Source organism: Pectinophora gossypiella, chromosome 5, assembly GCF_024362695.1.
Source record: "Pectinophora gossypiella chromosome 5, ilPecGoss1.1, whole genome shotgun sequence".
Classification (NCBI taxonomy): Eukaryota; Metazoa; Arthropoda; class Insecta; order Lepidoptera; family Gelechiidae; genus Pectinophora; species Pectinophora gossypiella.
This window is the reverse complement of record NC_065408.1, coordinates 1,663,982-1,689,832: the sequence shown is the minus strand read 5'-3', so window position 1 is coordinate 1,689,832 and position 25,851 is coordinate 1,663,982. Positions and strand designations below refer to the sequence as shown.

The following is a 25,851-nucleotide window of genomic DNA, read 5'->3' as shown; positions in this document are numbered from 1 at the left end:
CTGTCTGTTTTCCTCGTAGGTTTCTTTTGTCTGTTTATTATGTAGAAGCACAAACGCGTAGCTAAGTAGTATATTATTGGGCATTCTGCCCCACCTATCGTTCGCTCTGCTCACGACCGTTCGCTGCGCTCACTTAGGTGGGTGGAATGCCCAATAATATAAAATAACACATTAATTACCCATCACAAGACAACACCAAGAACAAAATCAAGAATAACAACAAAAATAAAATGTGAAAGAAGTAAGTTATTGAAAAATGTTTTAACAAGTTTAAACAAGGTTCATGCTTTAATAATTCTATTTTGTATGTACTTACAATAGATGTTGTGAATACTGCCCACTGCAAGAGTATGTTTAACACAATGTAAACATGATAAAAGTGTAAGTAATCGTGATAAATAGAATTTTAACTTCGCTAAATCTTTGAATAAGAATCGAATCTGCGTTTGTAATCAAAGTGATCAAAGTAACTAATCAAAGTGATTCAATGTTAATTTGAAGTAAGTATCAGAAAATTTTTATTTACGAGTTTTGGTAGGTACGAGTGTGTAAGTATTGATGTTAGGCGTAATTAAAGAAAATAAGGTAGGTAAGGAGTAATGCTTTTATTTGTTCAATCGTGTTCAATCTACAAGTTTGTCAGAGTAAAATCGTGGTTCATCTTCAAAGTTTTTGTCAATTCGTGTAACTAGCTTCTGTAACAACTTCCACTCATCGCTGTCATCCGGAGTCTGCAGCTTGATTCGTAGAAGAGCCTTGCGCCAGACTTCTCTTGAATCAGTGTTGTTCACGTCGTTGGCATGGTATATCTTCAAGTCCACCACGTATTCGCCATCCAAGCTAGTTGTACGCCGCTCTGACCCGTTCGCCACCTTGTTCACGAAGTACGATACGATCCTCTTGTCGCTTCCTTCATTGCCGACCGTGCGCCCGTGACTTAGCCCGAAGATGTCGTGTGTCTTTGATTTCTTCCTGTAATAAAAAGAAAATATATTTTAGAGTTACAAAGTAATAAAAACCAACTTGCTCTCATATTTGATAATAAATATAAATAGTTAAAACATTGGTGAATGTATGGAATGTAGGGAATGTATACTTGTTCGAGAGATAACGATAACATAAATAAAAACAAAGTGATTCTTGTGATACGTCCCCACCGGGATTCGAACCCGGGGCCTCCGGATCGTGAGCCCAACGCTCAACCACTGGACCACGGAGGCCATAAATAGCAGGAACAGCAGGAGCCTTTAAACTGAGGGATACGGACCGTTCTCGAACGTAAAGTAATGAACCGGATCGTAAATTGACTCGACAGGGAATCGAACCCGTGACTTCTGTTGAAGAAATCAAGGTATCAAGCCAATGCACCACATGCTGAAAAAATATTAACATGTCACATGGTTAATTATACTCACTTTGTATTCTCCTGGTCAATCGACGAAATCGACGGAGGGGCTCGCGAACGCTTCATTTGGCGTGCAGCAGGAGTCTTCTTTGTAGATCCCTGCTTCGGAATAACTTCAAATTCTGAATCGGACCTGAAACAAAATAAATCAAATCAAATCAATGTAATGTACTGCACTGTAACTGTAGAAATTCTTTGGGTGATGTGTACTCCACACACTAATAGGTGAAGCAGAACTTCTAAGTTAAACCTCCAAAATTATGTGATGGAGAACTTACATAGTGCTCAGAAGTGGAACTTGTTTTAGCTTGAAGTGTTCACTTGCACAGCGCCGGGGCCGACTCAGGGCTGGTAAGCGGTGGCTGGTGTCGCTCAGGGCTCAACTCTCTTCACTGAGGAGCGGGGGTTACTCAACTCTTTTCGGCGAGGAGGTTCTTGATCTGCTTCTGATAATTTTTACCAAAGACTTCGCTGTTTTATACCCCAAAACTAAAATTAAGCAAAAATGTTACATCGTAATTTAAAAAGCCTTAAAGCCTATTTAATTCGTTGACATACGTCCTTTTCTAAAATATTTCATTTGGGATACCATGTTACAGCTCACGAAAACCTGCAACGTAAATTGAATAAAGCACTGAAAATCATTTAACATGAACTCTACCTATTATAAAAACTGCAAGCAAAAGCAACCTAATTCAATTACTGGTCGACCCACACGAGCGTTCGTGCTATACGTTAGAAAAACGATATGGTTCGCGGTCTGAGCGCCGCGTTTCCGTCAAATGTACGTTCGCGGAGTGCAAACGTTCACGAAACGCCCGTGTGAGGTTGACTTAATGATGAGCATTGACAAAAAATATTTAAAGTCATCTTTTTTCGATGAACAAATAGCTCACGGAATATTGCAACATCAATTCAAAAAAGCAATACCAGCATACCTACTTAATACGTAATACTTTTAATTACACGTGTCTAATACTTACTCAGAATTAGGTACCATACATATTTCGTCCGTTGAAGCCCTCGTACGTTTGAACCTCAAGATATATTTCAGAATTACTGTGATTTACCAAAAAGGTGAGTTTGAATTAAAATAAGTTTACCTAAGTACTGTAATTCAGTTATTTTTTTTTTTTCATAAATCAATAATTATGAACTTATGAGCTAATAACTTTAAATTTCTTACAGCCTACTTATTAAAAATTAAGTAGAAGATCCACGATCTGCACCGATACACAGAGGAAGGTATTTCAACAACTTACAACAAAAAGTGAGTAAGAACAAAATTATACTTAAGTAAATACTTATTTAAACTATAAAAAAATGGTTAGTGAACTAATAAAATTACGAAATATTTACAGGTCAAAAAGGGAATCGCTCTCTTGCTGCGATTCATGAGTGAAAATTCAAGAAAGTACTATTAAAGTCAACGATCACTCTCGAGGTAAGAGTGCACAATATTTATTTTCATACGCACCTAATCTAGCTCAAAAAACCGGTAAACGATGAAGATATTGATTTAATTCTAACTTTCAGATACGAGGTGACTACCATTCTTTATCGACTTGAAGCTAGCCAGATGACGAGTTTAGACCCTTAAATGGTAAGTCTGAATAGTGTCATAATTAAAGTTAGTTTAGGTTATCGGCATTTGCCTATTTATTAATATATAAATGCATTTTTCACAGATTATACTCGGGTTGAACTTATAATCATCTTTAAGGACTCTCCACATCGACGCTACTCGCGCAGTCAAAGAGCTCCTGATTTCCTGCTTCAAATAATTGTATGTAACTACTTTTAATTTATCTCTCTCTCTGTCTGATTAAGAGAAAGCCTGTGCCCAGCAGTTTATGTTAAGTTATAATATTAATTAGTATTTAGATCGCCTTATAGTCTATAGGTTTTACTCAATTCGTCTCATAATTAAAACAATATCACAAAAGTGTCTTTATAGATTTTGGTAGGAAGGTTCTCTTTTTTGAACCATTTTCGATTTTATTTAAAATGGGTTACTGCTCTGTGTGTAATGTTAATGTTAATGGAAGACAGTGGACTGGACATTTCCGTAGCAGTAAGCACAAAAATAATTGTACTGCTCCGCTTTATGATAACGTAGAGATCATAACATCCGCTTTTAAAGGACGTATAGTAAGTTATCGAATTATTGCATCTAATGAAGAAGCAAAAAACTTACCTTCTTTATTTTTAAACAACATTCGTAAACAAATTAGATCTCTTGTAAATCACGCCTTACAAGTCCACACTTCTGTTAAAATTAACTTCGAATTTTTTTTATCTTTTCTTTTGCCTAAAACTGACGTACAAGAAGTAAAGTCGTTTGCTACAAAGAACTTTACAATTCACTTAAATTTTGACTTTGATAATCTTTATAACGAAGTTGTTTCTTTTCTGTTGAATAAAGTAGGGGAATTTGAAGAAAGAGACAGTGGTTGGACATTTTTAAGCAATTCACACCTTGAAATAAATATAAATAAATATCAGCCTTTAAGCGGTTCCAGCTTTATCTCATTGCCTAAATATATAAGAAACAAAAAAGCATGCCTCAATATACAAAACAAGGATGACTTTTGTTTCTTATGGTGTGTAACCGCTGCTCTGTATCCTTCAAAAAAGCACCCAGAGCGGGTATCATCGTATCCCCATTTTCAACAAGTACTAAACATTAAAGACTTAAATTTTCCGATCACTTTCTCAGATATTTCTATATTTGAAAAAAATAACCCTAGTTTGAGTATTTTTGTTTATGGATTAAAAAATGGTAAAGAAATAACAGGTCCGTTATACAAATCAGAGTCGACCATAAAGAACGATAAACGTAAAGTTGTACATCTTTTGTTCCTAGAAAACGATACATCATCTCATTTTTGTCTAATCAAAGACTTGACTCGTCTTGTTAGAAACCAAATTACTAAACATCACGAAAAAGTTTATTACTGTGAAAACTGTTTGTTATTTTTCCACTCAGTTGAACGCATCAATAGTCATTTATGCGAAGGAACTGTTACTGTTTTACCAGAAGAGGGTTCATTTATTACATTTAAAAACTACAACAGAAAACAAGACATTCCGTTTGTTATCTATGCCGATTTCGAAACAATTCTGCGACCTATTCAAGACAATGACTGTGATACTGCTAACACAACAAAATTGCAATGTCACGTGCCCGCGGCGTTTGCGTATAATATTGTGTCTTCCATTGATCCTAATTTTAACCAATTTAGAATTTATCGTGGTAGAGATTGTGTTAATAAATTCATAAATATGCTTTTGGATGATGCTAAGGAAATTAATACTTTATTGAATACGAATCGAGGAATGAAATTTACTGAAAGTGATGCTCGTGATTTCGAAAAATCTTTATATTGCCACATTTGTAATATTTTTTTATGGGGGAAAAAAGTTAGAGATCATTGTCATATTACTGGAAAGTATCGCGGAGCAGCCCATCGTCATTGTAATTTACAATTTAAAGTTCCTAAATGTATCCCGATCTTTTTCCATAATTTATCTGGCTACGATTGTCATTTATTTATCAAGCAGTTAGGAGAGGTTCCTGGAAAAATAACAATAATACCTAAAACGAAGGAAAAGTACACCTCGTTTTCTAAATTTGTTCCTATCAACGAAAAAGAGTACATACATTTACGTTTCGTAGATTCTTTTAATTTCTTAGGAACGAGTTTAGACAAACTAACCAAAACAATGAAAACTGAGGATTTTGTTTATCTTCGGCGTCATTTTCCTGAAAAGGAAAAATTCAAATTATTGACTCGTAAGGGAGTGTATCCGTATGATTATATGTCAAGTTGGGATAATTACGAAGAAACCGCACTGCCATCGAAGTCTTGTTTTTTTAATTCATTAAATAATGATCCAATTTCCGATGATGATTACAATCACGCGATGTCTGTATGGTCGCGATTTAGTTTGACTAGTTTAGGAGAGTATACTGACTTGTATCTCAAATCGGATGTTCTTCTGTTAACTGATATATTTCAGAATTTCCGTAAGACCTGTAAGCGACATTACACTCTCGACCCTGCCTTTTACATCTCAGCGCCAAGCCTATCGTTTGACGCTATGTTATTAATAACAGGAATCAAACTTGAACTTATATCTGACATAGAAATTACCCGAATGATTCAAGACGGAATTCGAGGTGGATTATGTATGTGTTCGCATCGCTATGCTAAAGCTAACAATAAATATATTAATGAATACGATGAATCACAACCCGAGTCTTATCTCGTTTATGTGGATTGTAATAATCTTTATGGTTTCAGTATGTGTCAATATTTACCATACGCGAATTTCAGGTTTTTGCTTGAAAGCGAATTAAATGATTTTAACGTTTCAAGTATACCCGACAACAATGCCTGGGGTTACATACTTGAAGTAGATCTGTTATATCCTGACCATTTACATCAATACCACAACGATCTTCCATTTTGTGCAGAAAAGTGCATTCCTCCTGGTGGTAAAACTAAAAAACTCGTTCCAAACTTATATAATAAATACAAATATGTGATTCATTACGTACACCTAAAAAAGTGTATAGAGCATGGTTTAATATTACGTAAAATCCATCGAGTTATTACCTTTAGACAGAGCGCATACTTAAAACAATATATTGATTTAAATACCGAGTTACGCAAAAAAGCAACAAGCGTATTTGAGCAGGACCTATTTAAATTATTTAATAATAGTACATTTGGAAAAACGTTAGAAAATACCGAAAATAGAGTGAATGTCCAATTAGTTAATAGGTGGAAGGATGAAAACAATATAACAAAAAAGTCTACCCAAGCGGAGCGATTGATAGCTAGTCCTTATTTTCATAGTGTTTCAGTGTTCACGGAGAACTTAGTTGCTATACAAATGAAGCCCGACCAGATTGTTTTAGATAAACCAATATACATAGGGTTTACAGTGTTAGAGTTATCAAAATCCCATATGTTTCACTTTCACTATAATGTCATCAAGCCCTTTTATAAAGATAGAGTACAATTGTGCTATATGGATACCGACTCGTTTTTGTATTTAATACACACAAAAGATTTTTATCTGGACATAAAAAGTACTTTTCATAGTTATTTCGATACAAGTAATTACGACGAGCAAAACCAATGGTGCCTTCCTATTAAAAACAAAAAAGTTCCTGGTCTTTTTAAAGATGAGATGGGAGGAAAGATTATTACTGACTTTGTCGGTTTACGCTCAAAACTTTATTGCGTGAAAAATTGTGATCAAGTTATCAAAAAGGCTAAAGGCGTAAAGTCCTCAGTAGTACGTGACTTAACCATTACAGACTATGAAAAAGTTCTCTTTGATAATGAAATAATTAAAAGAAAAAATATTTTGTTCAAGTCGATAAAACATCAAATATTCACACAAAGCGTAAATAAAGTTGCATTATCTAACAGCGATGACAAACGATCGATATGTACCGATAAAATTAGAACCCGAGCTTGGGGAAACGCTTTAACTTTTAAAAACCTAGATTATGAGTAAAACCTAAAGACCATCTCAAATAATCATAAGTAGTAATATAATAAATTACTTAATATTAACTTAAATTTGTATAAAATTGGTTACGAATAATTGTACATTGTACTTATTTCCTAACATAGTTTAAGTTTACTAACAAAATTTACTATACTTATTTAATGTTTTATAAGTACTTTCTGTGATTAAATTTTTTATACAATAAAATATTATATTCAATATGAATGTTTTTTTATTTTCTCATAAGAAATTTTACCTCCTTACCTATGAAAGTTGTCTCAAGGATACGAGTAATCTCATGACTAAGTTTCACGAGTGACAAGCAATTAGTGTCTCTGCCTACTCTATTAGGGATTACGAGCGTGATCGTGAGTTTATGGTTGTTGATTACTTGACCTACATTGATGTCATCATTCATCAAGTCAGCGAATTTATAAGAATGTAGCAACTGCTAGCACCAGTGATGTGCCGTTCTCGGGAATGTTCCCAAAGTGGGAATGTTTCCGTTGCAAAAACTTTTTAGTAGTAAAATACTGGCTGTTTTTCTTTTTCAAATTGTTCTTTTTTGTGCTCTATAATGTTATCTGCGTAAAGGTTAGGTAATAAAGCTCTTTTTATCATAAATTTTCCGTCTTTTACTGCTGGGTACATTCCCTAAGTGGGAAAATTCTCGGGAACGACACATCCCTGGTAAGCACAATACGTCATTCTAGCAAATTTTGCAAAAATCGTGCATTTTGTGTATTTTGCATTTTATTTGCAATCTACACTTTAATACCTTCAAGGTGCGTCATTCATTTTTAAAACTCGAAGAGGTTAGACACGACACGAGTGCATCTACTTGGTAAGTCAATATTATTATTTTATTTTTTATTATATTACTTGTATTTTTTATGTATTGTGACGTTAATTCTAAATTATAAGTCTGCAGACCCTGTAAAAACGGAATAACGCTAGGAAGATATACGTACAGATAGTTCTAAATTGTGTTTATTTTAGAAAAACTTTATTTTCTTTTTTATTAATATGTTTCTTATCTTATGTTTTTGTTTAACAGATCAACATGACGACGTCATCTGAAGACATCACCTACATGTTCGAACAACATGCGCAAGACCCGCTGGCAAACTTTGATGAAGATTATCCAGAGTTGGCCAGACTCCATCGCGAACCAAAGAAGAGGAAGCCGGCCAAGCGAAATGTTAGCGTGCAGTGCGTCTCAAAAAAAATACGTCATAAGGACACATCATCTTTCGTGCTACAAAACCACCACACCCCGGGCGCTCGACTAATTAGAGTCCAAGTTGTCGATCTAGAGAACAGTCCTCAAGTTACTCATGACAACGGGGACCCTGAGGAAAACATTTTAATGAGCGCCCAGTACGTGGTACATAAGGATTCCTATGATGAAGTGTTAACGCAGACAGAAGCACTTATCGCAAACATATCAAAAAAGTTGTGTAATTATCATTTCTAGTGCAATAAATATTTTATATTTATTCTGGTGTTTTTATTTATTTTTCTTCTAAAGCAATTTATTAAAGGTAAAAATAAAACTATTTTTTCATTCATTACACAATAAATTTATTATTTTCTATACACCATTTTTTAATACACAATACATTTTTCAAAGCACATGATTTTGAATGGTTTATACAGTTATAATTTTTTTCATTTTTCGTATATTTATCACATAATTTAGAAAGGTTAGGACATTCTTTTTCACTCAAATCGGTCACTTCGCAATTAGAGCCTAATTCTTTTATCCACTTTACTTTTTCTAATCCTTTAGTAAGAATGTTTTTATTTGCTAAATAAGGCTGTATAATACGTTTGAATTCTCGATGATCTATAAATCCTTCACTCCAATATATTTTACGATTTTTTTCGAGCCATGTAACTTGTTTTTTTTCTTCCTTTGTTAGAGTATTATACGAGTATGGAGGTTTAATCAAAAAAGTTTGCGTATAATCACTGGTTGCTATAGCGAGCTCCTTTATTATGAAGTTATTTCTAAGATCCTTAAAACCTTGAACATCAACGATTATTGTTTGCGAATTCATGATATCTTTTTAACCACCCCACAGAGCGGTTTATATTCAACTATGCAATCGTTCAAAATTAAGCAATATGCCGAAGTTAGATCTGGTATTTCGGTATTGGTTTCTATTTCCACTCGCACATTTACTACAGGTCCAGACTTCAAATTATCAACCTGTCTCGAACAATCTATCACAAATAACGGAGCTATTTCTTTAAATTCTTTTGCACTTAGTATTTATTTATTTATTTATTTATTTATAGTAATGGTTCTGTTCGGCGTCCATAATAAGACTGTTGAAACCTCGCGTATTGTTCGTATAATAAAGCTATATTATTGTTTGAAAAATTGACATTTAAATTTTCATAAGGGAAATAAGTGGAATTTAGGTATACTTTAACATCACGTAAATTGCAATGGTCGAATCGAGACATGTCTGCGTCACCATTATTTTTTCTATTAGTTTGCAAACCAATTATGACGTATCTAGGTTTTTCGATTTGTGATGAAGTTTTAATTGACCACGTATGTTTTGTAGTTTTTGGTAAAGTAGGATATTCATAAAGGTCCCAATTTCTAAAAGCTAATCCCTTTCTAAATGTTTCAATAAATTAATTTTTTCTTTATCGGAAACTTTCACGTGTGGCACACGCCATACTATTTTATTTATCTGAATATCGTTAACAATCTCTCCAGTATTTAATTTTAATGCATTAAGATTAGTATTACTACGTAACAAAATAAGTTCGTGTCTGCAATTAATGATAATTTTCTTATAGTCCTCTGCAAACCCTAGTATATTACAGAGGGGAATAGAAGCAGAAAAAATACCTGAATTTATATTTTTTGTGCCATTAATATCCCACCCCCACACTTTAGACATTTTTGATTCACACTCATTCATAGATAATAAAGATTTTATAGTAGTGGTTACGCCAGCATTTTTTATTCTATCTATTTCGATACCATTCAGTTCATATCGAATATCTTGAAAAAAGTAAAGTAATGGATTGTTTGTAAACTGAACAGACGAAGCTATTTCTTTCGAATCTCTCTTGCCGACGAGCACTTTTCCTTCTAGATATAGAGTGCTGGCTGATGGTAAAACATATAAATCTTGCTGGTTGATCGGGATGCGTATTTCATCGTTCCTGTTGAAACTTGTCACATACGGTTTATAAGAATGAAATTCAATACCGTCAATGCTGTTGTCGTAAGTAGGTGTAGATGATATATCTAAAATATTCATTTTTTCAACCCAATTTGTTTGAGGAAATTTATATTTTCAGCAGATAAATTATTACACTTCTTAGATGTTCTTTTGTTGATGCCTCGAGAATAACTGGTATTTTTAATTGAAGGAGTCGTCATTTTATTATAGATTATCATGTTTTCTTTAGATGGAAATATAGTTGTACTTCTTCCCCACGTAAATTAATTAAATTGTTGTATGCGTCTAATAATCTTATGTGAATACAACTTATATTACTTTGATTTACTGGAAAGTAAATTATTTTTGTAGGGCTTTCTATAATTCTGTAACCAGGTGGTGCGTTAGGAGCAAATTCATAAATAATATGGCTTGGTTTTCCGTTTATAAATGATCCGCTCACTATATCACATTCAACCCTCACCACAGTCGTTGGTAAAATGTTAACGGGAAGGTGAGACGTGTGTAATATATTTCCCTCTAGAACCTGATTAGAAAATCCCAATAAATGGCCTAAAGAATCATGTTTTTCAAAATTAATATCTTTAGAACAAAATAACGATGTTGTCATTGTATTATTGTTGCATGACAGATTGAATGGTACGTCAATTTTGGTTCTTATATAATCATTTATATCTTGAAGTTCATAGGTACCTTCAGGTATTTCGATGACTTTGTTTTCACCGTAGTATAATTTATTGTTTCTTTTATCAATATTTGGAATAGAATTAAATGTTGCTAAATACAATAGTGCACATTCGTACTCGCCTTCTAATTGTAAAGTTGGTGTATAATATGTAGATAGAAGAGCGGAGTTCCCAGTTATTGATAGTGTAAAAGACATGGTGCAAATGATAAAATAAAAAAATGTTTCCTTACTTTATACATAATTTATTTAAACCAAAAGTTAATTAAGAATTCTAAACACAAATGACCACATTTAACAGAATTGAATTCTTGAAACCTTGTATAGTTATAAAATAATTCACAGTTCTGAACATAGTATAAAAATTCCAACGGGGGTTTTAAATCCCCATAACTATCAAAGTATTCGCAATAATTATTTACTTTGACATAAGCTACCCAATGTGTTCCGTTATTTTCAGAGTTATCCAAATTTATAATACCACATTCAATAAGATTAGATTTTGTAGGTAATTGATCTTTCATATACACACCTCGAAAATAAGGTATATGTATGGCGAGTTTTAGAATATCCACATTACTAAGTGCACGATTAGGTAGCTTACTAATTAGTTTTTTGCATGATTAATGTATAATCCATTGCCTTTTTTGTACGGCTTAACAAATAAACCTTTCCCTATTTTTCTCATTTCCATTGCCCTATTGTGACGTTCCGTTTCTCGTAAACTCTGTTGGCTAGCTTTGTATTCATTAATAGTTTTAGCAATACCCGCTGCACCCCCGGCTAAAGTGCCTAGTGCCGATAATCCAGCAAAAATTGGAACTAGTGGTAAAATTCCTCCTGTCTTCGGCAAAGGCAAAACGCGAGGCACTCTAATTTTATGATTTTTAGAGACAAGTTTCTTCGCAGCGAGATAAGCACATCTAATCATAGTCTTGTTATCTTTTGGGTTACTGTTTTTTACGTGTTTACGAATCTTGGAAACCAGAGAACCAAATTTTTTTAATCCACTTCCAGTTTTTAATTTAGCCTTCATAACTTTGCTAACCAACCATGAAGCAAGTTTTTCACCTTTGCTTGATTTTTTTGATTTCAGTTGATGTTTAGCCATGTTAAGTAATTGTAAATCTGCCTTATGTCGATTTTTCAAATCAGAATATTTTGAATATGATATGTCGTGAGCCTTACAAGCTTCGTCTAATTCGTTTACTCCTTTATCACCACGCAGTAAACGTTTTTCTAACTTGGTTCCTGGACCGCAGTAATTATATCCAGGTAAATGTAACTCGAACGGTAAATTGTTTATTAAATTATTGAGAAGTCCACTGCCTTGCATTGCTTGTTTTATAATGTTATGGATTTAAATTGAAAATCATATTTATATAAAGTGATTTATTGCACAATAGCCTTATTGTTAATCCAGCTATTATAACTATCACTAAGTCCTAACCATTTTACATACAATTTATTACCTTGTTTCTTAATTACTTTTTCTATAAGATACACATCAGGGTAACATGTTTTCTGAAGTTCTTGTTGATAAAAAGCCCCAGATATTGGTATTTCTCTTTGGTCTTCAACTAAATATGTTACAGGGACAGTTTTATTCACTTTTCTTATCTTAAATATTTCAGTAGACCAATTAGGAGTGTATCCCTTATGAAAGCTACTTTTATATTTGCTTATACGTACGTAATCACCAATTTTAAATTTATTCTTAGTTAACGAAGACAGTTTATTTAGCTTAGACTGAATATTTTCTTTCACCATAGCTGCATTATTACGATTAACTTCAACTGGTTTATATTTAGTAGTACGATGCTTTGTATTGTTGTATGTTTTCACTACAACGTTTAATGATTTGTCAATCCAATTATAACTTCCATTTAAACTAAATAATTTGTAAAGATTATTTTTTAAAGTTTTAATTAATCTCTCCACAATTGATGCCTTTTTGATTGAAAACGAAGAGTAATGGTTGATATCCAAACTTTGCATTAAATTTGAAAACTTGTCATTGTAAAACTCTGTACCCATATCAGTTTGCAAATTACAAGGGGTTCTCTTACTTTTTTCCAATACTTCTTGAAAAGCGTTTGTAACATCTAATTTATTTTTAGTTTTCAGTGGCACTACCCAAGCATATTTAGAAAAACAGTCAATCACGACCAAAATAAAGCTAAACCCTTTATTATAGGGTTTTATGTTTTTAAAGTCTATCAAATCTGCTTGCCATAAGTCGTCTATTCCTTTTAGAATAACGGAGCGACGTATGAAGTTTTTTCGAGCTGTCTTATGAATTTCATTCTCTATTTGTTGTTTTATCATGTTGAGTAGATTTATTTAACTTAGGTGTATCAAGGTTTTGCAACTTCTGATCTATATATGCAATAATCGTTGCTTTTAAACGATTTATTGCTAGTTGCATTTCAAATATATTTTCTTTCTTGTTTTGTTGAATATAACTTTTTATTTCTTCTTTTGTATAAAAATTACGAATTGTTTGATCCACATATTCTTTATTGACTACATCGTCTGCTTCAATAGGTATCACCACACCTCTTAATCTTTGCGAATGTAAATTAAACTCACCGTTATCTGTTCTTGTAATAGTTTTAGTTAAATCATATAATTCAGGCAGCCGCATTCTTTTATGAACGTGATGTCCGAATTTATCAATATTCATGGTTTTGAAACAGGTGTGGTTCTTTTAATTATTAAGTTACGAATGAAACTATAAATATTTTGTGAAGTATTTTATTAGTTTATAATACCACTTTCTTTGAGTTCTTCTATAATAGAAATTATTTCATTATCTAAACCTGTATTGCCGGCCTCTTGAGAAGCAATCAACAACTTTAATCTTTCAACCAATTCGTTAGGATCATTCCAATACACGTAATCTACGTTTTTATTCCACTTCTTCATTACTGACAAGCCCTTTCCTTTTGGCATTGGACTAAGGTTTGGGGTTGTATTGTTAGGTAACTTGAAAAGAGGTTGTATAATTTGTAGATACTTTCTACCTTTATTGCCGTTTATCGGTTTTTTAGGATCGTAATCGCGCCTGTGAGCATTGGAAATCAAAAGCAATGACTTATATATTTTTTTATCGTCTTCTGTAACCGAAGACAAATCTGGATTTTTTTTATATCCTCGTAACGCCGAAGCATAATTACGATTTCGAAGTAATAAACGACGGTGGTACCTTGAAAAGGACCAAATTTTTGTAGTCGTAAAGGCCGAGCACTTCAAGTACAAATTTTAAAGTGTTAGAGTTATCCGATCGGGTTCAAATTAAGTGGAGACTTATGTAAGGATGAATAGAAAACATTTTTGAAAAAATTACGTTTTTTTTTTAGTTCTTCCAGAAGGACTCCCGGTTTAAGTCACTACTTTTAGTAAAATCTGAAAAATATTATTATTATAAAGGGTTATGTATTTTTTCATTAACATACATACCTTTTTGTACGTCATAAATATGTGTATATACTTACATATTTAAATATAAAATAAGTAACGTGTTTTAGTTTTTATGATGTAGTTTGTGATTAGTCCCTCTGGAAGTACATTAGGTTTTTATTATTAGGAAAGAAATTAATTCATGGTGTCAGTTTAGATCATCATTACAAGGAAAAAGGAAATAAAATGAAGACGGTAGTTTTTTTTTATAATAAGATCACGTAAGCAAGTCAGTCTATATCGGTATGATTTAATCACATATAACAATTTAAAAAAGTATTTGAAAAATATCCGGACATGACACCTAAAGTCCCTTGCAAAGGACTAAAAAAGTTTGCTTTCATATTGCTAACGATATCGATACGAAATTGATAAAATAACTATGTCATGTTGTTGATTATTATATTACCTGCGATTTCTGAAAATAATGTGTATGAAAAACTACGAAATTCGATTACTGACTTGATTTTTTTTTACCTCGTCGCCGTGTGCGCACCATCTTTACCAATAAAATGACAAATTACGACAAGTGATACATATTTCTTTTTTGTTAAAGCCACCTATTCACGAAATTGAATGAACTAGTTCATAGACAAAATACTTTTTTTCTCAATCGGCGCAAAGGTTTGAATTAAATTGACAGGCAAAGTTTTGGTACTTTTAAAAGTACCTTCGTTGATTATTAGAACAAACTATTTCAAAACCTTCGGCCTTTATGACTACAATTATTTGGTCCTTCTCAGAGGACCCCAGGGCTTACGAGGATATAATAGTTCAATTAATCCTGGAGTAGTAGTATATCGGTTTCCATCTATTTTAATGATCTTGTCTCCTATAGTGATTGGAATTGTACCAAGCATCAATTTTCCTCGTTCATTCCTCACACCATATGGAACATTTGTAAAATCTTCAGGCGTTAATGACCATGAAGACAAATTGTCTTCTGTATCATCGTTCCATTCAACTGTTTTGAACGAGTCGCTACTATTTTCTAGATCAATACTATGATTATCACTATCATTACTTCTTTCATTGTAGTCCTTATCACTGGCACTATTATTGTTTTCATAGTCATCTTCATTAACGTTTTCACAACTTGCAGTATACGGTTGCGTGATAGTATCTTCATAATTCGGTTTTTCTGTTTTGCGAATCCCATTTTCTGTCAATTTATGGGAGCGTTTATTGGCAATTTTATTTAATGGATTTATTATAGGTCTGAATACAGATTTCAAAGCTTCTTCATTTTCGGTTTCAATGTTTCGCAACTTCTTAACCTTTTTTTTAACAGCTTCTGCTGCATTAACTATTTGGCGTTTTAAACAAGCTTCCATTATTAAAATAAGTTTGTGCTTCTGCTAAATCTTTAGGCAAAATAACGCGATTTACTAAGTAACATCGCATTATATATCAGAAAAATGATATGATCAATTAAAAAATACGAAACTGTCAAATTTATTTCTATAACATCCTTCATTTTTCTGACAATCTTTATTGATCACCAAATAACTATATGGTTCACTCCATATTTTAGAACACATTTCACGGAACTCATTCCAGGACATATCTGTGTTAACGTGTTCATCATAAACGTGTTTCATATTTATTTCATCTTGCTTAAACAAAATAATCAAATTAGCATTGTCTCGTACTAGTTGTTTTGGAACCTTACTGTAAGTTTGATTTAAATAAAACGAATCTATGTTTCGATGCCTACCCATCGCAAAATAATCTCGCATGTTATTCTGATTTTCACACGCTACGTCATCAAATATAATTATTGAATTTGGTTTAGCATCCTGGGGGCTGAGAACTTCTTCACTATCCTTATATTTTGAAAATGAGACACTGGGCACCATGTCTAGGACTTTTTCCAAAAATATGTATTTAGGTTGATCTAATGTTTTTGAATACACGTAAACATTTTTAAAATGCAACCCATCCTTATGCAAAAGAAGACCAATAACAAGATTTGTTTTTCCGCAATTAGAAGGTCCGCATACTATACACCTGATTGTATTAGGTAATAGTTTACCATGACGGATATTTTTGTTTTGCGTGTTTAAACAAAAAGTGTCAATTTGCAACGAATCCGGTTGTTTAATAAACTTCATAGTCGCAATGAATGTCACCTGATATAGCTAAAATTATAATGATTAAAAGAGTCGTATAATTTACCTTATATACACATTACGATGTTGATCTTATATTATTGGGCATTCCACCCACCTAAGTGAGCGCAGCGAACGGTCGTGAGCAGAGCGAACGATAGGTGGGGCAGAATGCCCAATAATATACTACTTAGCTATCATATTACGAGGAAAGTATCAGTAGGTTGATCCATTTCTCCTTATTTTTGTCTTTCAATCTTAATAAAATACAGCGTGTTAGTGACATCGTAACGAAAACTTTTAGGGACGATGCAGACCATGAATCTGAGTTGATATCAAGTGGAATTTTCCGTCGCAAAAATATGGATAAAAATAATATCAAAAACCGCTACAAATTTCATGTCGCCCGTCTCGTTTTTACAGAGTCCGCTTACCTATCCTGAAAGTTTCAGGTCTGGTTTTTTACAGAAGCGACTGCATGTTTGACCTTCCAACCCGCGTAGGGAAAACCAGCCCAATACCTACAGGTTACGTCACATACCTCCGAAACGTATTTGTCGGGTATGTGGGTTTTCTCACGAAGTTTTCCTTCACCGCTAAGCACGTGATAATCATTTATGATCCAAACATGAATTCGAAATCATTGGTTAAGGCCTGTGCTGGATTCGAACCTGCGACCTCAAAGTGAGAAGCAAGCGTTCTACCAACTGGGCTACCGCGGCTCCAGGAGAATTTTCCTCTTAAAATTTTAATAAAAACGCGAGACTATATTGCTAGAACTACCTATTTCATTTGTTTAAACCACCTTCGTGGTTCAGTGGTTGAGCGCTAGGTTCACGATTCGGAGGTCCCGGGTTCGGGTGGGGACATGTCACAAAAATTACGTTGTGGTCCCTAGTTTGGTTAGGACATTACTGGCTGATCACCAGATTATTCGAAAGTAAGATGATCCGTGCTTCGGAAGGCTAAGCTGTTGGTCCCGGTTACTACTTACTGATGTAAGTAAGTAGCCGTTGCATGAGCCATGCTAGGGGCCTTCGGCGGCTCAATAGTAAACCTGACGCCAGGATGACGTTGGTAATATACCTCACAACCACTAGATAAAAGAAGATTTGTTTAAACAAAGGTTTTTTTTCTTGCACGTAATACAATAAAACGCTTTGAAAATAAGACGCCTTGCTACGCGCACTATAATAGCTATAGATATCCACCAAGTTTTCTACATGACTTTGATCTTCGGCAACTTCCGCGTTTTCATCAATAAGATCCTCGGATACTCGTATCTTTTGTTTGAGAGCAAATAGTAGTTTGATGATACGCATGTAAACAAATTATTTCGATGCGAGTATGTAATAATTTGAAGCAAGGTCAGTGTTGTTTGTGGAAGAATCAGGAGCGTGGTTCCGCCTTCGTTTATGTACTTGGTGATTTTATCATCTGCCTGGAATGTATTCGATACGATATGTTAGTTGAGTGGATTCCATTCGTTTTGTTCAATCCATCGAGACTCTGATTCTATTTTTAGTTTGGCTATTCTTTACATTCATAGAGTCAGTCATCAGACAACTTAAAATTATTTTAGCATTGGTGTCCATAAATCATCCTCCTAACACTCTCCCGTTTTTCACAGACTCCGCTTACCTAACCTGAATATTTGACAGGTCAGGTTTTGTACAGAAGCAACAGCCTGTCTGACCTTTAACCTGCGAAGGGAAAGCCAGCCCAATACAGGTTAGGCCACACACCTCCGAAAATGCATTTCTCGGGAATGTGAGTTTCCTTCACCGATGGACACGTGATAATCACTTATGAACCAAACATACGATCTTTCTCCATACTCATATTTCAATAAGATATGTGGTCCTGACGTTCACCATCCATCGCCCCGCGTCAATACGAGCTTGGAGCCAGCTTGATCTACCTCGACGAATTAAAAAATCTGATCATAATTACGTATAATCCTCTTATTAACAAGGTACAGATTTCATAAGGTTCATAATATTCATCTTAAGGTATTAACGGTGGCTAAAATGTGGCTTTATCTTTGATTATTTAAGGTTACCCATTAGCGATTATGGGCTTACGTGTGTGACATTTTAATACCGTTATTTGGAAAATCTGCTAATCTCGCTTGTGTTATACCGTTTTCACAGGGTCCGTTTAACTAACCTGAAGATATGAAGGTACGGTTATTTGTATAAATCAAGACTACGAAATGCTGCCAGAACGAAGTGTACTAATTAATTCCACATCGCTAACAGCTAGTTTGCTGTGGTTTGGCGCCAGATCAAATTTTCCACCAATGGAATGCTTCTGACATTTTGTCGGATTTTGATAAAATACTGCGCCAATTCGGCTTTTTCCAAAATTGGAAAATAGTTGAAGCGAAAACATTGGTTTAAAGCTTGGTTAGAACTCAGACGTGGCAAGATTTACTTCAAGAAAAATAGAATGAGTCTAGATTTATCTACATTGCGTTAATAATACGTTTCCATGGCCAGAGATGAGAAGAAAATCTTAAAATGTGCTTCTTTGAGAGAAAGCTTGGATTCGATTCCCAAAGAAAACAAGAAACAAGCAAGAGGAGAGATATTTTAGAAACAATGTAAAACCATGTAAAATTGTAAATGTGTATGTTAAGTAAGCTGTACAGCTTTTGAAATAAACAATTTATTATTATTAAAACGAACTTTTTATAAATTTCGAGTCGAGTTTCCAAACAACAGAGGAGCAGCAGCGTGATCAGTGATGTGGCGGAGCTGGTAATGTTCCCGTTGTAAAAACTCTTTAATACTACTGCTGCTTTTTTTTACAAATTGTTACTTCTTGTACTCTGGGTTTACCTGCTTAAATGTGGGAACATTCCATCGGTACATCACCGAACATGAAGGAGTACCTGTGAGTGCCCACAATGAGCTGAGACTATACACGACCCACTCCTGGATAGTCCCTGACTGACACATATAATAAATAACCAGCCTATATACGTCCCACTGATGGGCACAGGCCTCCCCTCAATCAACCGGAGGGTATACTCCACCACGCTGCTCCAATGCGGGTTGGTGGAAGTGTTTTTACGGCTAATAGCCGGGACCAACGGCTGTTTACATATAATAATATACCACTTTTTGTTACGGACTATACAGATTTTGATGATTTATGTGCGTGTTCAAGTGATTCCGTGGTCGGTACACATTGTAGATAGCGTTATGACCCGGCTGGCCAACGTCTTCCAGATCCATTAGTAATTTGTCTCATCATACCTGACCACCACAACTTCTCTGACATTTTAATTAAAGTTCCAACAAGTTTTGTATACTCGCCAGACTCCCGTAAATCCCCTCAAAACTAATTTAAATCAAACTATCTGACACTATCTTCAGCAGCAAGCACCGTGAGAAAATTCAGACAACTGGATAAGAAACAATAGACAACTGGATAAGAAAATACCGTTGAGAAATCTTTTCTTTTGTCACTTTCATTGTATATAACAATAAAACATTTAGAAGCCGTGGACGTCCAGTTGGTAGAACGCTTGACTCTCACTTTGACATCGCAGGTTTTTCACGTGCTCAGCAGTAAAGGAAAACGTCGTGTTGCCCACATTCCCTAGAAATACAATTTCGGAGGCATGTGACCTAACCTGTATTGGGCTGTTCCCTTCGCGGCTTGGAATGTCTTGGAACTTGGAATGTCTGTATGGAGTCGCTTCTGTAAAAAACCGGACCTGTCAAATCTACAGGTTAGGTAAGCGGACCCTGTGAGAAACGAGATAATGCGAGGGAGATGATGAATAATAAAAACAAAATCGCATCTTCATTTGTGTTGGTATATATATTTTCTTTTGGTTGAAGCATGGTGTATGATTATATTAGGATTACAATTATTAATCCCATGTAACCTTAGTCGCATTTTTTACGATAATATGTTACGATTTTATATAAATATATGATAATTAAATTATGATTAAAGCTTTTACAATTTTGATGATTACACTTTTTAATTAGGCAAAAGGAAAACTTCCCTTTTGAAGTCACTTTTCTTTTTAATCCCGGCTCGTTAAAGACTTTCTGCCAGGATCCTTTTAATGTACATTTAAATTCCACAAATTCTCTTTCTTAAGCTTCTCTGTGCACTGAACACTTTTATTCGCAAACAATTCAGTGCAAACTTCAGAGAATGACCTTAGCTGACCCCAAGACAACTTTTTAAACTGCGAGTGCAATTTGGCACAAACATCTCGAGTATGCACTGTGACGTCAGAAAATGTCCGCTTGCGGCCACGAAACTGGGCGTCGAGAAAAAATAAAAAAATAATAAAAAATATATAAATGAATAATTTTCATTTAGGAAGTTTTTTTCCGAATTGGTCAGAAACCGAATTAGGGATTTGACTGTGGAAAATATGAAAATTTTTCATTCCATTTGAGTCAATTATTTTGTAATCATTGAAAAATAAAATAGGTACTTGCTTACTAAGTTATTTTTTTATATTTCAACGAAAAGAAATCTTATTTAGATCTTCAAATTGTTCCATTTCAATTTCAGCCAAAATATTTTTACCAGGAGTTAAAAAAATATTGGTAAGCTTTTCTCAAACATGGAGAGTATTTTACAGAAATGCTGCACCGACAAGAGCGTGGCTCTTAAATTGATGATGATGAAGCTTTTCTCACATCACAACGATTGATGAAGAACGAATTAGGATTTTATTTGTCGTTTACACGAGATGAGATGTTTACCTTTGGTGTTTAAAAATATAATTTACTTATTTGTGGCATAAAGTGACAAACGGTATAAAACGTCAATAAATACTTCATAGAATCAAGCATTACTTTGCGGTAAATATTCCATATTATAATGCTCTTCGCGAGAAAAGAGCACATACGTATGCTACGTGGAGGGGCGATATACTATAGATATATTTTTTGTATTGGTCTTCGAATATTATTCATTACGAGTCGCAATGTGGATATTAATATAACGCATTTTATCCTATAGATACACATATTTATTTATATCTATTTTATCAATGTATTTTATGTTAGTAGGTAGTTGTTTGTTTCTTGTAAGTATTTATATTATACAAGATGTTGTACCGTCCCGCACCAATTTGGGATAAATGTTTTCTTGCCACTGGAAGAAATTGCTGCTTAGCAATCAGGCCGTCAGATTGTACTGTATCTTTCGTCCGTGTGTGTAAAACTTGTTTTGTACAATAAAATACATTTGTATTATCCCAATCTGGTATCAGAGCGCGGTAAGGGGCTGGCAACATAGTATTATCCAGTTATTGGACTCCGCAACACCAGTAGACCTAACAAATCGCGCGCGATGGTCGCCGCCGAAAATAACCAATAGAAACTGTTTATTTAATCGTAGCCAATAGCATTGACTCATTTGTCGAGTCGCGCGCGATATACCGACTCCACTACGGCTACAGCTGTATAACCGCCGTTCTCCTAGCCTCGTTCCCCCGGACATTAATCTAGAGTGTCACGTCAACTCAAGTTAAGCTCGTTGAGATCCGAAAACAAGGGTTCAATCTGATTTGCCCCATCTCCGCTTAAATTTGCCGGAAACGCAATCCTTTTTTTCAAGTGTGACGCGATTATTAATGCGTCAATGTTTACGTCTTTGAAGGTAGAAACCTTTTTAGAAATACGTACGCGCTTTCCTTGTATTAAGTCTTGTAGTTTTAAAGTTTATAGTTTTATTTGGAAAAAGCAAGGGTTATTTTCGGTATAAGAAGCAATTGGATGCGTCGTTATTTTTACCCGACTGCCATGATTCACGCATATTATGTCTGTTTGTAGATTTCTTTATACCCTTGATACATGGTCCGTAGTCGGGTTTTTTGTTGTTTTAATTTATTTTTTATTTCGGTTCAGCAGAGAAGCAATCGCAGCAGATATCTCTTCACGATACAATACAGTTGCAACACAATAGTGGACAGGGCTGTAATTTTACGATATCGCAGGAAGAATGCGAGAGACCACTATATTCTGGTATCACGGTCTATATTTAGTTTAACCATCATATCCTTGACCTTTCTTGGTATGTCGATCGTAAAGTGGGAATATAGACATACGAGTACATAAACAGTGATGAGTAGTGAATCAAAATAACCTGCCATGTTTTTTTCATGAGAGTTTTTGTGAATTTGTTTGCAATAAAGTGTATCACATCATCAGCCCATTAACGTCCTCACTGCTGGGGCACGAGCCTGTCCTATCGATGGATAAGGAGATCGGGCCTTAAACCACCACGCGAGTCCAGAGCGGATTGGTGGTTATTAACGACTACTAATGCAGCCGGGACCAACGGCTTAACGTGCCTTCCGAAGCACGGAGGAGCTCGAGATGAAAACTTTTTTTTGTGGTCACCCATCCTGTGACCGGCCTTTGCGAAAGTTGCTTAACTTCAACAATCGCAGACCAAGCGCGTTTACCGCTGCGCCACCGAGCTCCTCATATATAAAGTGTATAATTACTACGATCATCACTAATTTAAGAGCCACGCTCTTGTCGGTGTAGCATTCTTCATTCTAGTGTATCAAATTTCCTTCCTCTCTTTCCTTCTATGATGTTTTTAATAAATTTGTCGTGTCTTATTAAGTGTCCAATCATCTTGCCTCTTCTGTCCCCAATGACTCTCAATATTTGCCTCTTTATCAATAAACATTGATAATTAGTAAAGTTTTTTTATGTTAATGTTCCGTGGTTGGGAATAATTTCATACCTTATACTCGTTAACACTGTCTCGGATAAGATTCCTTGACGGAACAATTATTATTTAGGAAATTAACTTTTCTGAATTTAGTTGGAAGCGAGTTTTCTCAACTGCTCTTGTAGCAAGACCCACAGAATACCAGCATCGTGGCTCATCACGGTTTATGTTGAGTGAGGTCCTTTTATTCAGGAAATCCACAACCGCCATCTTGGACCGACGATCTGGTGAAGGTCGCGGGAAGCCGCTGGATGCGGGCAGCGCAGGACCGATCGTCGTGGAGATCCTTGGGGGAGGCCTATGCCCAGCAGTGGGCGTCGTACGGCTGATGATGATGATGATTGTTTTTAATTGAGTCACTATGGTGCTGTGGCTGGCTTGCTTCTCAAACGGAGAACTTTAAACCCTGGTATCGGACTTGCACCAAGCAATGAGTGCAGTTTTCACCAACACAGTTGGTCCGAACATTATAGACGGCGATAAGGCTCACTACCTACCACGTTGATTACCATTTTTCCTCACCTTATGGTTGTCTGGAAGAAATCGCTTTAAGCGATAAGGCCGCAATTTGCCATTTACTTAGTTAAGAGACTTTTTGTAATTATTTCTTTTTATTTTGGTGCAATAATGTGTATTTGTATTGTATTGATCTATTTTTTATTTTTTTTTTATTTGGGTAGCTTACAGCCTTTTTTACAAAAATTAATAGGAAGCTGAAGCGTGAGTTCTCAATTCGATTTGCGATGTATGTAGCCCAATTGGAAATATAGTCGTGATCTTAAATGTTACCTTTACAAAAGGAAAGAAAGAAAGAACTCTGGCTCCTCCTCTTTTATGTAAACCATCCTTCCTTTTTCCATAGTGTTATTATATGTATGTATAATTATTTAGTTATGTATAATAGTCATATATATGTATATATATATATATATATAGTTTATATATTTATGTATATAAACTATATACATAAATATATAAACTATATCTGTATTTTGTGTCCATTGTGCTCAATAAAGTATTTTATCTATCTATCTATCTAAAGAAAGTATTTATTATTAGATGACGCCACAGTAACAATACAAACACAGTAGGGGGAAAAGGCTAGTTTCCAACTAGTTAAATAATTTACTTTTTAAAAAAGGTCCCTAAAAATAGTTTAGCATGCCCCGGTTTCGAATCCCGATGACGACATATCATAAAAATAACTTTGTGATCCCTAGTTTGGTTAGGACATTACATGCTGATCATCTGATTGTCCGAAAGTAAGATGATCCGTGTTTCGGAAGGCACGTTAAGCCGTTGGTCCCGGTTACTACTTACTGATGTAAGTATGTAGTCGTTACATGAGCCATGTCAGGGGCCTTTGGCGGCTTAGTAATAACCCTGACACTAGGGATGATGAGGTTGGTATTCCACCTCACAACCCACACGATAAGAAGAAGAAGAAGAAGTAAAGGTCCAACATACATACATAAACTCACGCCTATTTCCCACCGGGGTAAGCAGAGACTATAGAATTCCATTTGCTTCGATCCTGACACACTTCTCTTGCAAAGGGAAGGAAGTAAAGGTCCAAATGCGAAAATAACTCACAACTCGGTGAGGTGTGGGTACTTAGTTCATCTTGCAATGGATGTACCTCTGACTACCCCATTGGGGTATAATCGTGAGCTAAAGTCGTGTGCTTTTTCTGTTTTATAGTTTCACTTTATAATATGTTTAATTAACTTTTCTAACACGTCTCAACTGCGTAGGCGACTTCATAGGTGTAATTCTACCAAATTAATTAACTCGCGGTCCCGTATGCAAATGAGGGCGTACATTACCCAGAGCAAAATGTCAAAAGTTTCACTATGAGCCTGTGACGTCAGTAGGTCACCCGTGATGGGACTTTGGAGTACTTACATATAGAATTGTTTATTTTTATTACACATATCATCGTCACCCTGGCGATATCCCGTTTTGACATGGTCTGCTTACCTAACTTGTAAAGTTTTTTACGTACCTAACTTGTAAAGACTGTTTTTATACGGATATGACAGGGGCCTTAGACAAGTTGCAAACGTTTTTTTTTATTATTATGACAATCGACAGTGAAGTGATAAAAATGTGTGGGATTGACTGATTTTTTACAGACGTGAGAGGGGTCTTAGCCAAGTTGGAAACTTTTTTTTATTATTATTATGACAATCGACAGTAAAAGTGATAAAAATGTGTAGGATTGACTGTTTTTTACAGATGTGAGAGGGGTCTTAGGCAACTCATATTTTTTTTATTATTGTGATAATTGACAGTGAAAGTAATAAAAATGTGTGACATTGACAATATGTCACCTTATGTCAATACCATACATGTTTATCATTGTCATAATTTAAGAAATAAATCATCTTTAAATGTAATTAGGTACACGTAACTACCGGTCGATCCGGAGGTCCTGGGTTCAATTCCCGGACATATTACAAAAATTACTTTGTGGTCCCTAGTCTGGTTAGAAAATTACAGGCTGATCACCTGATTGTCCGAAAGTAAGATGATCCGTGCTTCGAAAGGCACGTTAAGCCGTTGGTCCCGGGTATTACTTACTGATGTAAATAAGTAGTCGTTACATGAGCCATGTCAGGGGCCATTTTCCAAACAGTTAGACAAAAAAATAATACTTCAACAGACGACGTCGCGGGTAGCTAGTATACCATAAAGTTGCCCACAACACGAGACGTA

The 25,851-nt window shown here is 34.8% G+C and overlaps 2 protein-coding genes and 2 long non-coding RNA genes across 6 annotated transcripts in view; 2 read left to right on the top strand and 2 right to left on the bottom strand.

Annotated features, from left to right (window-relative positions):
* Positions 1-25,851, bottom strand: part of LOC126366674 (cardioacceleratory peptide receptor) — a 219,904-nt gene that overhangs the window by 30,605 nt on the left and 163,448 nt on the right. The window lies entirely within an intron of this gene.
* LOC126366665 (uncharacterized) lies at positions 591-4,698 on the bottom strand. Of its 3 annotated transcripts, none has more exons than XM_050009869.1 (4): positions 3,603-4,698; positions 1,684-1,894; positions 1,416-1,538; positions 591-972 (listed from the first exon to the last, which is right to left on the bottom strand). In XM_050009869.1, coding segments are annotated over exons 2-4 (474 nt in total). In that variant the 5' UTR covers positions 1,686-1,894; positions 3,603-4,698; the 3' UTR covers positions 591-623. The 3 variants fall into 3 exon arrangements, with proteins under 3 accessions (XP_049865826.1, XP_049865827.1, XP_049865825.1); XM_050009870.1 differs by lacking the exon at positions 3,603-4,698 and adding an exon at positions 2,389-2,485; XM_050009868.1 differs by lacking the exon at positions 3,603-4,698 and adding an exon at positions 2,389-2,484 and having other exon boundaries at positions 1,684-2,015.
* Positions 2,072-2,982, top strand: LOC126366686 (uncharacterized). Its single transcript, XR_007566380.1, has 4 exons — positions 2,072-2,482; positions 2,594-2,675; positions 2,767-2,849; positions 2,942-2,982. It is a non-coding gene; the product is annotated as an uncharacterized LOC126366686 (long non-coding RNA).
* LOC126366683 (uncharacterized) lies at positions 7,668-8,433 on the top strand. The gene is made up of 2 exons (XR_007566378.1): positions 7,668-7,778; positions 7,992-8,433. It is a non-coding gene; the product is annotated as an uncharacterized LOC126366683 (long non-coding RNA).

Coding starts and splice junctions, on each gene's coding strand:
- LOC126366665 (XM_050009869.1), bottom strand. Junction 973..1,415: donor ATTGACCAGGAGAATACAAA/GTGAGTATAATT, acceptor TTTTTATTACAG/GAAGAAATCAAAGACACACG.